Source organism: Mugil cephalus, chromosome 7 (assembly GCF_022458985.1).
Source record: "Mugil cephalus isolate CIBA_MC_2020 chromosome 7, CIBA_Mcephalus_1.1, whole genome shotgun sequence".
NCBI lineage: Eukaryota > Metazoa > Chordata > Actinopteri > Mugiliformes > Mugilidae > Mugil > Mugil cephalus.
This window is the reverse complement of record NC_061776.1, coordinates 17,898,744-17,912,288: the sequence shown is the minus strand read 5'-3', so window position 1 is coordinate 17,912,288 and position 13,545 is coordinate 17,898,744. Positions and strand designations below refer to the sequence as shown.

Sequence of the window (13,545 nt, the reverse complement as noted above, 5' to 3'; positions counted from 1 at the left end):
AGATAATTAGCCTACTTTTCCTGCTCGTATTTGTGCTATATGCAGTAGCTGAACTTAGCCATTCAAACAATTCAAACTTTTCCACTCCTTCTAGATGAATCATCAGGATTTTTATCCCCTGACGTTACTGTAAAGACAGCCCCTGAATGTGTAGGATGTCTGGCAAGAAGGGAACAGAGCGCTGACGGGGAACGATTTCCTCTGGAGTGACCCAATTCTCCGCCATTCTTTATTATTTTTAGAGTAGATCAAGCTGGCGGAGAGGAGCCTAAATAAAGTGCAGCTTGCCTTCGCATCTGGTTCGCATGCGTACGAGCCGCCCGTGAACTGCACTCGATCCCAACTGTCTCGACACGAGCGTTGTTTATCTTTGAAAGCGGCAGCCAGCTACTCTCCTAACGGCTCTCCGTCACATCCCCCTCATGACCAATCACATTCCAGCCCAGGGCATTTTCAGAAATGACGGAGCAAGCAAGTTGAAAGGAAACAAGCCTTGTTTCTTTTGAACGTGTCTGTGCTGAATCACATCTAAATCATATATATATAATGACATTCCTGAGTCATCATCCTCAACACAGTGGTCTATTTTAACCATTAACAGCCGACACAGGAAGAGCAAACTGGGACTGAAATCTATTGAATAAATTGTAATTAACGATTATGCCTAAAGAACTCTAGTATTGATCTTCTAAAAAGACAACCTCATAAGACAAAAGCTAATGGATAATAAATACACTCTTTGTTTGGAGTAGCCTATTCATATGTATTGTGGCAGCTACAGCGGCAGTGAGAACAGAAGACAGTGTCCTTTGTGCTGCCCAGCTGAGATTCACTCACTGAATGCCACCCTTTCTTTTCATAACTCCACGGCTGAACCGACTTTTAGTCTTTTGTGTTTACTTTTTGGGATAAATACAATAAAAGAGAGTGCAGAAAGCGAGCGTGCCGTCACAGACTGACCCCACCTTCTAGTCTGATGGCCTGTGGGCAGTAGAAGTGCAGCAGGGCGGTCAGGGCGCAGCCGTCCGTGTTATCCTTCAGCAGGTTCTCCAGCAGGGGGAGCGACGGAGCGCTCTTGTGGGCATGCTCCCTCCTGTAGCGAGCCTGAAACCACGGCAACGGCACAAAGACATCACCTATATGTGTCATGAGGGTGGATGGGTGCAGTTCGCTCGTCTGATTATTGGTACACAAACATTCACGAATCTTCCGTGTGCATGCACGACTCACGGTGTTCAAGTGCAAGTGTTAATTGGAGGAATCGCAAGCAAATAATGGAGAGTGAACTCATCCTGCGCCCAGTGGCATACAGTGAATAAAATCAAACTTCGCCTTATATTTAAAAAAAGAAAAGAAAAAAAAACAAGGGATTGAGGCGTGGTTAGTCCTCTGCAGGCATGCTAGCAAATGAATGGTTTGCAATGTTGTACATCCGCTGAGAATTAAACGACACTGAGATAGTAGCAGCAGAAGACTATGTATGTGATTTACAGTTCAATAATGATCAGTGTCAGTGCATCCTTTACAGCCTCTAGGTTTTCTCTGTCTCGCTGGGCTCGTAAAAGCCACATAGACAACACCACTACATATGTCTTCAGGGTACCGTTACTCCCAAACCATAAACACACACACACACACACACACACAGGTTTTGTCACGTTTGCATTTTACAGCAGATATGATGGAAGCTTCGATCACGGCACCTCCCTCTGTTTGACCGCCGGCTCGGTCTGTGCATCGATCTGTGAGTAACAAGCTGCTGTCGTTCACGCGTTTTGGTTTGTACCGTATAAATATTTAATACAGAAAATCCATGACTATTCCCCCCCCTACTTTAAACAACAGAAAGCAAACCAGAGCACTAAAAATACAGAGGCAGGGTGATTATGTTCAATTAGAACATCTGGTGTTCGTGCGCTCAAGCTATCATGCTACTGGACTGTAATTAGCGTGTAAAGGCTAAACTCCCTACCGTGAAAAAATAAATATGTAGGTCAAACATGATTACATGATAGATTTTATTTCTGAGTTTGTGGGTTGGGAGGGTCGGGTTGGAAGAGTTAGAGGTATCGGACCAAACTATGACAGGCGTCAGAGTCACATGCGATGACAAAACAAGGAGGGATTAAAGGAAGGGAAGGTGTTTTTTTTTAATTTTTTAAATGGATGGACTTACAGGTACCAATCTCCAGTACCATTTGCTAGGAGACTTGGTGGTGGATGATGATTTGGCAACAAAAAGAGAGAGCGGGAGAGGCATTAGACCAACAGTAGGGGAAATCTTCACAATACTACTGCCCCGCTACAGACAGGAGACAGATCCTCTCTTAACTCGTGAAAGAACTGTGAGTTGTTGCACCTCTAGGAAAATGACACAATCTACCTTTTCATAAAGGCTGATTTTAATTTGATAACAGTGCTAGATCACATGTTGTGGCTTTATCAGAGATCACGTCCCTTATTATAATCTTAACAGCTACGTCACTGATGTTGCCAAAAAATCTATTTCATCTTACTAGTCCAGAGATGTCCAAGTAAGAAGATGGACGATAAGTTTAAGGGTAAAACTTTGCTCTTATATTAAATTTTTCAATTTGAGACTTAACCCACCACTCAGTTGCTCTTCTAAATCCAGATCTTCACCTAAAGTGAACCGTTCATTTCTTGGCCTCTGTGCTTACATTCCACTAGATCCACTTGAGTCTGTTGAAAGGTCCTTGAGATGTTACAAACCGATCAACAGGACCTATTGCTTTACCTCTACAGCCATAATAATCAGATTTTTCTAACAGCAGATAATTCTGATTCCTGTATAATGAGCCACAGTTTTTATATCTTCACACTGAGTCACATATGTACCTATGTTAGACATTCAGACATTCAGTATCACAGTCTTAGTCATAAGACCACAGTTAAAGACGTTTCACACGTCCCAGAATAGACTGGGATACTCACTGAGAAGCATCTTGTGCTCATCCACTGGTGTGTATGTTCGAGAGTGTTTGTGTGTGTGTAATGTTATCGTCCTTGTCAGTGAATAGACTTCTGTTGAGGGTGATAATGCAGAGAAGGAGCTGTGTGATGGAGCACGGATTAGGAAAGCAGCTGACTGACACTGAGCGTCCAGTTAACCCTCGCATTCTTTAAAACGCTGCCTTCGTCCCTTGTTGTAACTTGTTGCTTTTGACAAAGCCTGTGTGTGTACATGTGAGTCAGTGTGGCGGAGGTCACACGCCCCATTATAAGTTATCAGTTTACAGAGCGATCGCAGTAACACTACAGTTTTTTGACATAAAAACAGACAAAAAGTACAAAATACACCAAGAAATCCTCACAGCAAATAAAAACTCTTTTACTTCTAACTGATCCAGTGACATCCTGCAGCTTTTTGAGGACCAAGTAGATTAATATGAATTTGTAATATGCCGGCACACCGTTGTATTTGATTACACAGCGTTACGAAAGTTCTTGTATCTTCTAAACACGTATGGTGCGATAGCGTCACTGGTTGCAAGGCGTGGTGAAGATGGAAATGTCCAAAAAATTAAGCAGTAGAAAGAGAGAGGACTTGTGCCATAAAAGATGTCATGTTGATTTTTTTTAGGGTGTCTCGACGTCTGATTTCTTGGGACAGTCCCCGTTTTGGACGTCCTGTTCCCCGGCTAAAGCTGTCCCCAATTTTAGCTTGTTATGAATGAGAAAAAAAGGTTGCACGCAGACTACAATTGTTACGGTAACCGGCCGCACTGCTATTGATATTACAGACATAGCAGTTTAAATATGTTAAAATATGAATAAATATGTCAAAATAAATGAAACCATAACTGTCCCTGTTTCTCCAGTTTATGTTGATAAAAAAATGTTTTTTTTTTCAAGCTCTGAGCTGTAAAAATGTCCCAGGATTTCCTCATCAGCAGACAGTGCAGCCATGCAAACCTGTTTTACTACTAGTGTGGGATTATTCTACAATATTTACTCATCATCACAGTAAAATAGTCCATCCTTTATCAATCTACTGAATTAATTCCTCTCTCAACCAGCACAAAATGTTATGAACACCTGATAATGCATGAAAAAAAAAAAAATACCGTCAGAATTTTGACGCGCTACCATGTTTTCGGCTGTGCTTGCAGTGGGACTTTGTGGATGGTGAAATCAGTTTTTCTGTCAACCAGCCTGAAAAATCTGCCAGCCTGTCACCCTCAGGAGGAATTTACTCAAATAAAGACATCTGCATGTAGAACACGTTGTAGCCCAGGGTGAATTATGTATTTTCGTAATGTAATCTGAAATAAATCTGTAATTTGTTTTGGATGACCATCATTTTCGTCCAGGCTGAATAATCTCTATGGTTTAAGCTGATAAAAACATTTTATAGAGAGGGTGACTATTTTGCTCTTGTGCTGTTTAGTTTGTCCTTAATGTTAACTAGCAAATGTTAGCCTGCTGGTGAAGATAGTAAACATTACACCTGCAAAACTGTGAACATGTCAGCACTGTCGCTGACTACATTGCCATGCTATCATTAGCATTTAGCTGAAAGCAGTGTATGTGCAGCCTCTCAGAACTGCTAGCATGGCTGCAGGCTCCAAAGCTAAATGTTAGCACACCAGTGAGCTGAAGCTAACTTTGAAAACTCAGACGTTATATAGGCTATACATTCAGAGAGAGTGAGTGAGTGAGTTAGTGTTTTGATTTGATACAACATAGCATAGCATAGCATCGTTCTACTTTACATGTTTTCACCATCTTCCCACATTATTCAATACCCCGACCAGAGGCCTGACAACATACTGCTGTAACAGAGTGGGTAGAGGAGGACGGTAGCTGACTGCAGTTTGTGCCGGAAGACTGAGTCGCTGTTTCACACTGGCCTTACATAACCACCAGGCCTGCAGGACGACACTGACCGCCTGCCAGCGGCTCTCTTTTGCTACAAGCTGACAGAGTTCCCAAGTGTCCCTCTTAATGTCTTCAGCCATGGTGTCCTTTCTTTCCCCCGTCTCTGATTATCCCTCTTCACTCTTTTTTCTCTTCCCCTCTCGTCCTCCTCCTCGGTCTGTCACAATTTCTCTCCTCCTCTGTCCCTTTAGCACATTTCTTTGTGTCCTCTAACAGCAGTGTTGGCAACCCTTGCCAACTTTTCTCTGCAGCTGGTCAGAGACTGAGCTCATCTGTTCCCTCTGATTTACTCAGCTCTGTTTACTGGGCCACACTGTGTGTGTGTGTGTGTGTCTGTCTGTCTGTCTGTCTGCGAGTGCCTCATGTGGACGAAGACATGTGCTCATGCGTAAAAGTTTAAAATCCAATAATGTTAACTTAATTGGAGACTAAATGAAAATATGAGAGGCTCAAAATAAAAGCAATTAAGATAAAACACAAGAAATGTCTGTTCACATTCAACACCCGGTTGTCTGGGCGGCCGACACAGAGTTTTGTGTGCATACTTACTTTCTGTGTTGTGTTGTTTGACTCCTGGATAGAGGCCTCTCGCAACTTTTGCTCCTCTACCAGGATGTCCCTCAGGTGTTCATTCACCTTGGGAGAAAGGGAGAAAGAAAGAGGCACACAGAGAACAAGAGAGGTCAGGTTTCACACAGGCATTTGGTTCACTCTGAGGCTGAATGGTGAGTCTGTGCTGCCGACAGGAGGAACGTGAACATGAGGGTGAGAGGCTCTACACATCAAAGACAAATTTTTCACCACCAACATCAACCATTAATGACTGATGTTAAATATTATTGCAACACAATATCTAGTTCTCAGCTGACTTTAGCTCAAGCACAATGTAAAAACAGCTTCAAAGATTCTACTGGTGGTACTTTCTTTTAATTAGACTTAATTTGGCAACACTTTGGCCTGAGGATCCACAAAGGTCACATCTGCCTTTCCCAATCACGGCCTGCTATGTCTCCAGGCTACACGATCCCCCATGTTTTTACTGTGCTTGGCTCTACAAATGAAAGAAAGATGCACACGTGCCTAAATTATAGAGGCAGATGTTTAAAATGTATCTCCTGAAACACTTTCTTATTCCTCATGGGCTGCAAATGCGACTTCATCTGAATAAATAATCATTGACATGGCGAAATAATTTAGAGCTGTGTGTTAAAGTCCTCTTAAATTTTAAAGCCCACACGATGTTCGAATTTACTCTCCCAATCCTGCTTTAGCAGAACAGACAGTGTTGGACAGAGTCTCTTATCTCTTGGTAATCTCTAACATCATTACATACGGCTGGTGCCAGTTTGTCATTTAGTTAGAAACACATTTTGAATCAGCAGTAGAGGAACTGAGAGTTGACGCACTGTCCAGCATCTTTCATGTCGGCTAAATCCAAATAAGTCAAATAAAAAGTAAAAGGTAGTTTAGACTTCTGCATCAATTTGACGGCGTAGCCATGGCGACAGTGCAGAGCGTAATGCAGACCCTAGCGCTGTAGCTGACGTGCAGACCACAAGGGCTGTGATTGGTCCGCTTGGTAGTAGCGTGATTCCAACCACTTTCCAACTGCTTCTCCACTTCTGATCAATTTCAGAATTGATTGTTTTGGATGGATAAAGATGGAACACATCAAAGAAATGTTAACTGAGGAGATGCCAACATTTATATGACATCTTTATCCTGCAGTACCCTAAAAGAGTCTAAAGTGTGCAGTTGTCGTCGTCTGTAAAAAGTTGACGGATGTCCGTGTGTACCTTGTTGATCCAGGTGATGATCGCGTCCTCCGTGTCATAAGGCAGCTCCTGGACGAGTCCGTCACCTCGCGATGGCTCAGCTGAGGAGTACCTGTTGATGCAGGACATCACCCTCTCCACGCTCACCATCTCCACCGTGTAGGCCATCATCAGGGTGTCTATGAGCGCCAGATGGGAACTCTGCACAAACACACAGCAAATTAAAAGGATGAGTACAGCTACGGGGCTACAATCTCCTTTTACCTTCCCACTGTACCTACATCTTTTTCATGAAGGGTGTAAAACCCAGTCAGGACACTGTTGATGTGTGAGCGACATCCTATAAAGTTTATCACCATTTCTCCCCTCCCTCGTTCCTTATGACATTTGAGACCATTTTGCTCCATTAAATGTCTGCTGAGCGGGTTTCAAAGTTCAGGCTTTGTTTAATATCGAGTCCTTCGTCTTATTTGAGTGGTTCAACCACTTAGCAGCCATCAACACCTACACAAAGCTTGACATTCTCCTAGCCTCTCTAATCCCATTCCAGACCGGTCAGACCAACAGACCTCCCTTTTCCCTTTCCTGTCACACTATCCAACAACATTTACGCTGCGTGTGTGTATATGTGCTTACGTCTGCTCTGTGCTTACCTAAGCATCCGTCCACATGTCCAACCTAACCGAACAAACATCTAGAGTCTTGTGCTCAAACTGACATAAACAAGCGGAGAGAATCTGTCCCTCCAGAGCCTGCGCTGTGAAGCACAAGGTTTCATTCATAACCAGAAGGCTCCAAACAACAGTGTGACCAAGAGTTTCCCCAAGAAACAGACTCCTGGTGCAGTCCTTTGGCCCGCTAGTGGTACTCAATGTCATCACCTCATGCTACAGAGCCAGTCTAAACAGACAGAGTGTACAGGAGTAAAATAACCACTGGGAAGCAACTATTCATGGAAATAAGTGTTGAGAGGCTTCAATAAACTGAACTTGAGGGTCACCTGTTGTTAGTAACTGCACACAATATGCTTAAATCAATTGGAATAATTAAAAAACATGAAACCAAGGTCTTATTTTACAGAAGTGAAACCAACTTTAAATTTTTGGAGCAATGTATTGCTTCAATTAATAAAATTTCATAGAATATTCAAACTATTGCCGAGCTCCAAGGTGATGCTTTCTATTGTTTTGCTAATTCAGGACAAACAAAAAAAATCACAGAAAAGAAGTAAATTCCCTTAATTTAGAAGGTGGAACAGAACAATATTTGGCATTAATTGTGAATTAGCTGTTAAAGCAATTGATAACAGAATATTTGCAGCTCACCAACAATGTTTTTCGGCACTAAATATTATCACATAAATATAAGAACGCAATAACACGTCAGCTGACCTTTACATGATGCCGCTGGCATTAAGTACGTTACAATGAATGCTACACCTGTCGCATTTTTTACAAGAATAACAGGATTGTTTTGTCTGGTGCTTGAACAAGAATCTGTTTATGAAACCTTCTGCAGACGCTGTTTTCAATCTATGCCCCCCCCCCAGGATGTTGCAAGATATTTCACATTGCGTGAATTCTCCTCCAGAGGTGCTGCAGGGCATCTGGCCAGCAGCTGGACAGACTGACAGGGAGTGAACGTGATGGGGGAGGCAGGCCAAGCTGCTTAGAACGAAGCTGGAGACCCTGACAACAGGACTTTCATGAAAACCCTCTGAGCTCTTTCCTGTGATTGAAGCTTTTTCCGAACTCATTTGCATAAAACTCCTAAATCTTTAATGGTGTTAAGAAGCTTGTGTAGATGTGTGCATGGAAATGTGTGCGTTCAGAGTTTAAGACTGGAAGCCGCATGGATTTAGAAGATAGTGACACATCACTTGTATTAATTTATTTTTGATAGCAATTTTTCTTTAATTAAACATAAACACACAGTTTGTGGGCTGCTGGCTATTTCCAGGTCACGGTCTGTGTGGAAGTAATGTGGTTTTCTACTAGAGCCATCTTCAGAACGGTTCTGTCTTTCAAATTCAGACACAGCAAGTCTCTTCCTTCTTCAAAACAACTTCTTAAAACATTTCTCTCCATTTTTTTTTAATGTTTTTATTTATTTACAGAAATGATCTTTATTTTTATTATCATTGGTTTTTACTGCTGTTTCTTCCACCGTGCCAACAATCTTCCTTTTTGGGGTTTATTTCTTTTTGTCAAGAACTTTGGAGCATTGTTGAGAAAGGAAATGTGTTATACAAATAGTGTATAGTGGTATGTAAATGTTTGTCTCTTAGCTGAACAAACTGCGTGTTTTGAAGGTTTTATAAAATATTGTGTATAGCACATTAGCATCTGGAGCTGTATCAACATGAATAGGTTATTTTTCTCTTTCTTAACGGAGGCTGCCAAAAGTAAAATAATTACACCACTTAAAACGTAAAATACAAGATCCTGATTTGTAGACATATTCCACAAAATATCAAAATACAACACACTTCTAGGGGCAAAAACTGCAGTTCCTTTAATGGCCACTGGAGGCTGCCTTCAAAAATAAATATCCGCAGCAGAAATAAACATGTTTACTGGTGCAAAGAACATTTTCAATTCCTGTTGGTAATTTACTGATTCATGACAACAGTATAATTAGTTTACATTTTATTGAGGATTGAAGTCGTACATAAATTAGGCGGCCGAATGAGCCTCACAGGTGGTAGGTTCTCTGCCTCAGCGTCACATGATTACCTCAGCTACACTCACATGACACCTCTTAGTCCAATTTTTTAAATTATCCCAACGGTTTTGTGGCAAACAATGAAAAGATTCAAAGCTGCAGTTATTGGTGGTTAGAGAAGAAGCTTTGGGGCTGCAAGGTCACTGGCTCACTCGGATGGTATTTAAACTGGCCACCTTTTCTAATTTGATTTGATTTGGTAAAGCCCCCCCCAGTCTATGTATAGTACACATAGCCGTACCTGAAAAGGCACATTCCTGGAAGATTAATAACGTCAGGACAAATTACTGCTGCTTACGCACTGCAACTGCATTCACTGTTACCATAACTTTCTAAGGTTGTAAAATCGTGTCTGCTAGTGTCATAGAGTAAATCCTGCACAGTGTTACAACACGCAATAAAACTTTAAAATTCGTAAATCTGCAAGTCAAAATGGACCAGATTGTATTTCACTGCCTTAATGGTACCTGAAGCATCCCGCAACCTCGACAACTTTCTGTGTTTTAAGAAAGCCTGAGCTCGCGTGTGTACGTTGTGTATGTGAGAGCGGAGACGGGTGCGAGTCCGAGAAACGGAGAAGCAAAAAGCAGGACAGCAAATCCTGAGCCACTGCCTGCCACATCTACAGACTGTTCACATATCCATAGACAAAAAAGACACCACTGTTAACACGAGAGGATGAGTTCAAAAGCCATGGGCCGTCTATTATACCTCCACAAAGGGCTTTGGGGTGTGTATGTGTGCACAGAAGCGAGTCTAAACCGCTCATGGTGACAGATGCGCCTTATAAGGCTGTGGAAATGGCAGACGCCGGTCATAAAGAGCCGTACAGTGCTGCACTACGCTCTATCTCACAGGAGCATCAGTATTCATTCCTGCCACTGTTGCACACCTCCATGTGGGTGCGTGCGTGCCCTTGATCAAAGGCATCTATGAGAAAGCACTGTACAGCTGAGCAAACAGATAATCAAAGTAGCCTCATCCTCTACAAACATCACAAGTGTCCGTCCAGTGCGGGGACACACTCAAAGTTGACCTACATCAGAGGAGTATGTGTGTGTGTTTTTTTTTTTGTTGTTTTTTTTTATTGCACAGCTTTACACCCACATGTCTGGCTCTGCTGAGATGTTAGCGGACAGTCGCGGCGCAATTGTCCAAAACGGCCAATAAAATCTAACGACCTTGCCGGCTATCTCCCCTCACACACGCATCCACGAAAATCCACCGAATCTTTCAGCGGCACTCAGCAGAGAGATGAAGGTGCACGCCCCTCTGCAGGCAATTTCAATTACAGCCCCGGCTGCTCTCTCTTCCGTCACTTTCCCCGTGCTTTAACGCTCGGAGGGCAGAGGGGAGCAGGAGGGAGGCGCAAAAAAAAAAAAAAAAAAAGTCAAGGAGAAGCAGGAAAGAAGTCAGGCCACAAAAGGGCATGCGTGTCTCGAGTGCACCGGTTCTGTGCGCGTTCCCATGTGTGTGAAGAGTGGACGTTGAGAGGATGGGGTTGGTGGTGTGGAGGGGGGGGTTCTCTTTTTTTTTTTTGCAGCAGCAGACGTGCTTTGACTCACTGTGAGACCCCACCCTCTACAGTGCTGCAGTAGCGCACATCGCGTCTTGCTCCTTCCTCCCTCGCTCCCTCTCCTCCAGCCCTCCCTACTACTACGCCACCACCGTTCTCCTCCTACTCCTCCTCCTCGTCCTCCTCCTCCTCCGTCACGTCCCTCTTTCTCCACTCCCCTCCCTCCCTCCTTCCAGATGGCCACATTAACAGTGGGCCTTTTCCCACTCATTCTCTGGCACACACATGTCGAGACGGCCGCCAGAAAGGAGCCACCTCCTTCCCAAGCGCCCTTCTCCCACATGTCCTCTCGTAGACTTTCCCTATCTTCTCTTGCTCTACTTTCGTGCTTCCTCCTGGTTCGCAGCCAAATTGCAGCCCCCTAAACTCCGTACCTCCCCCCCTTTCCTTCTCTCTGTAGCCATTTGTCCTCTGACAGGCTGCCACGCTCCTCCTTTGCCTGACAAGAGTTATTCTCCTGTATTTGGAAAAACCATGAGGTCATCATTTTCTCTGCGGATATACCATAACCCAAAATGAAAAGCCTCAGTTTCAGTGCGACTGAAATTACCCTGCTGAGTCCACAAATGCATGCGGCGCAGAGCGAGTTGAGTGGATTGACGAGGGCAGAAAGTAACAATAAGGACAAGCACATTAATTAACAGCCCTGTCTGCGTGTTACACAAATGAAGGTCAATATGTGGGAGTCGACGAGCTTCGTTTTTCCACTTAAATCTGCCACTGAACCAACTGAGACACAGAGACAGACGGAGGAGACGCACACAGGGACTGAAAGGATGTGGGACCATTTAGCTTTCAATCGAATCAACACCCATCACCCCCACTATGGTGACATCCTCAATGTGTGATGCAATGGGAACAATCGAACGCACGGAGGAAAATGGCTCGCGACTGATTTATCCTCCGGAGCCGTATTAACAGCGAGCATCAGAGGAGGGCTGCTAAAAGGAAGCTAAAATCCGAGAGCGCATGAGGAGGTCAAAGGCGGGCTCGACGAACGTATGCTTAAATATTCCTTTTCTAGTCCAAAAAAAAAGAGAAGAGAGCTGAGACGAGCCACTGAAAAGAGGCCACGATAGAAAGAGCGAGCGCGGAGAAAGACAAGGAAAGAAACCGTGAGACAGACACAGAGACGAGAGGAGGGAGGGGGAAAGAGCGCACTGCAATGCAGACACCTTTTGGCGTCAGCAGAAGCGCCCGGTCTCCAGCCATGCGTGTGCTAGCAGAGTGCCCGGATCTGCCGTTCATAAGTAAAACATCATAAATGAACCACTCCCTCACTCTTCTTTTGTCCCTAATTACGTTCGAGAGCTGAAACAATTAGCCAGTCAATCAATCCGTTAATCCACTGGAAGTGATCAAGAATTACAACACCTGAGGTTTTTGTTCACTGTACAATTAAATATCTTTGGGTTTTGGACTTTTGGTTGAAGAAAACAAGTCGTATAAAGACACCACTTAAGCTTTAACAACTTATGATCTGCATTTACTTAATTGTTTCCGACATTCTTTGGACTAAATCTAATAAAAATGTTCGGATCAATCGATGATTGTTACGTTCTCCCATCTGGATGTAGTTCTGACAACATGCTACTTGTATCTACAGCATCTCCCGGTGGTGTGAGCTAAGCCATGTTTGTCTAATGACACAGAGACTGAACAGTGAGGAATGGGTTGCTATAGGAAACCTGTCATTAGCGGTTGTTTTTCTCTCAACAGGACAGATCTTGGAGGACAGCGGAACAGTAGGACTTGTGGAGACGTACATGCAAACACAAGATTGTATTCTTCAAGAGAGTAGGACGCACATTAAGATCCGCAGCCATGTTAAGCTCAAACTATGAAATGTAATTGACTAATCGATGAAAGCTGTTTGCAGACAATCCGGACCATAAATTTGAGCCATTTATCCAGATAGTGACAAACATTTACAGTAGATGTGAGAGTTTGTTGCCGTTTTCTGTTTTATAGTGTTGTAATTTCATGTTTTATGGCTGGTAGTCGGTTACATTAAGTAATCCTGAGACCTGATAACATTAGTTTTATAGGCAATTAACGAAATGAACCATTAGGTGTAGCCATAGATTATGTGCTCATGTGCATACATGCGTGACTTGGCAGTCAACAGAGAGTGGGATATAAATCAAATCCTAGCATGTCACACTTTATATTTCCATGGTTATATATTAATTTTAAATATGTATACAATTACAGGGCTGGGCTGTATGACCCCAAATGTATATCACAGTATTTTTTAAAATTCTGATGGTATTACAGTATTTATTTTTTTCATGCATCACTTTCACCAGTAGGTTGAAAGAGGAATTAATGCAACTAAAGTAAATATTGTAGAATAATCCCACACTAGAAGTAAAACAGGTTTGCATGGCCCTGTGTTAGCGCTGCCTACTGATGTGTTGATGTGGAAATCCGGGGACATTTACAGCTCAGATATTAAAAGAAAATAATTAAATGTTATCAAGATGTCATTACGGTTTCATTTATATGGACATATTTGTCCATATTTGTCCATATTTAAACTGCTGTGAAATGTCTGTGATGTCAATA

General features: G+C 43.0%; 1 protein-coding gene across 2 annotated transcripts in view; it reads right to left on the bottom strand.

Moving 5' to 3' along the window:
* Positions 1 to 13,545, bottom strand: part of camsap2b (calmodulin regulated spectrin-associated protein family, member 2b) — a 31,249-nt gene that overhangs the window by 11,189 nt on the left and 6,515 nt on the right. For both annotated transcript variants that reach the window (XM_047589307.1, XM_047589308.1), the window contains exons 3-5: positions 6,699 to 6,878; positions 5,452 to 5,538; positions 966 to 1,104 (exon numbers count right to left, since the gene is read on the bottom strand). In XM_047589307.1, the coding sequence (XP_047445263.1) occupies positions 966 to 1,104; positions 5,452 to 5,538; positions 6,699 to 6,878 (406 nt within the window). The remainder of the gene's footprint in view (positions 1 to 965; positions 1,105 to 5,451; positions 5,539 to 6,698; positions 6,879 to 13,545) is intronic.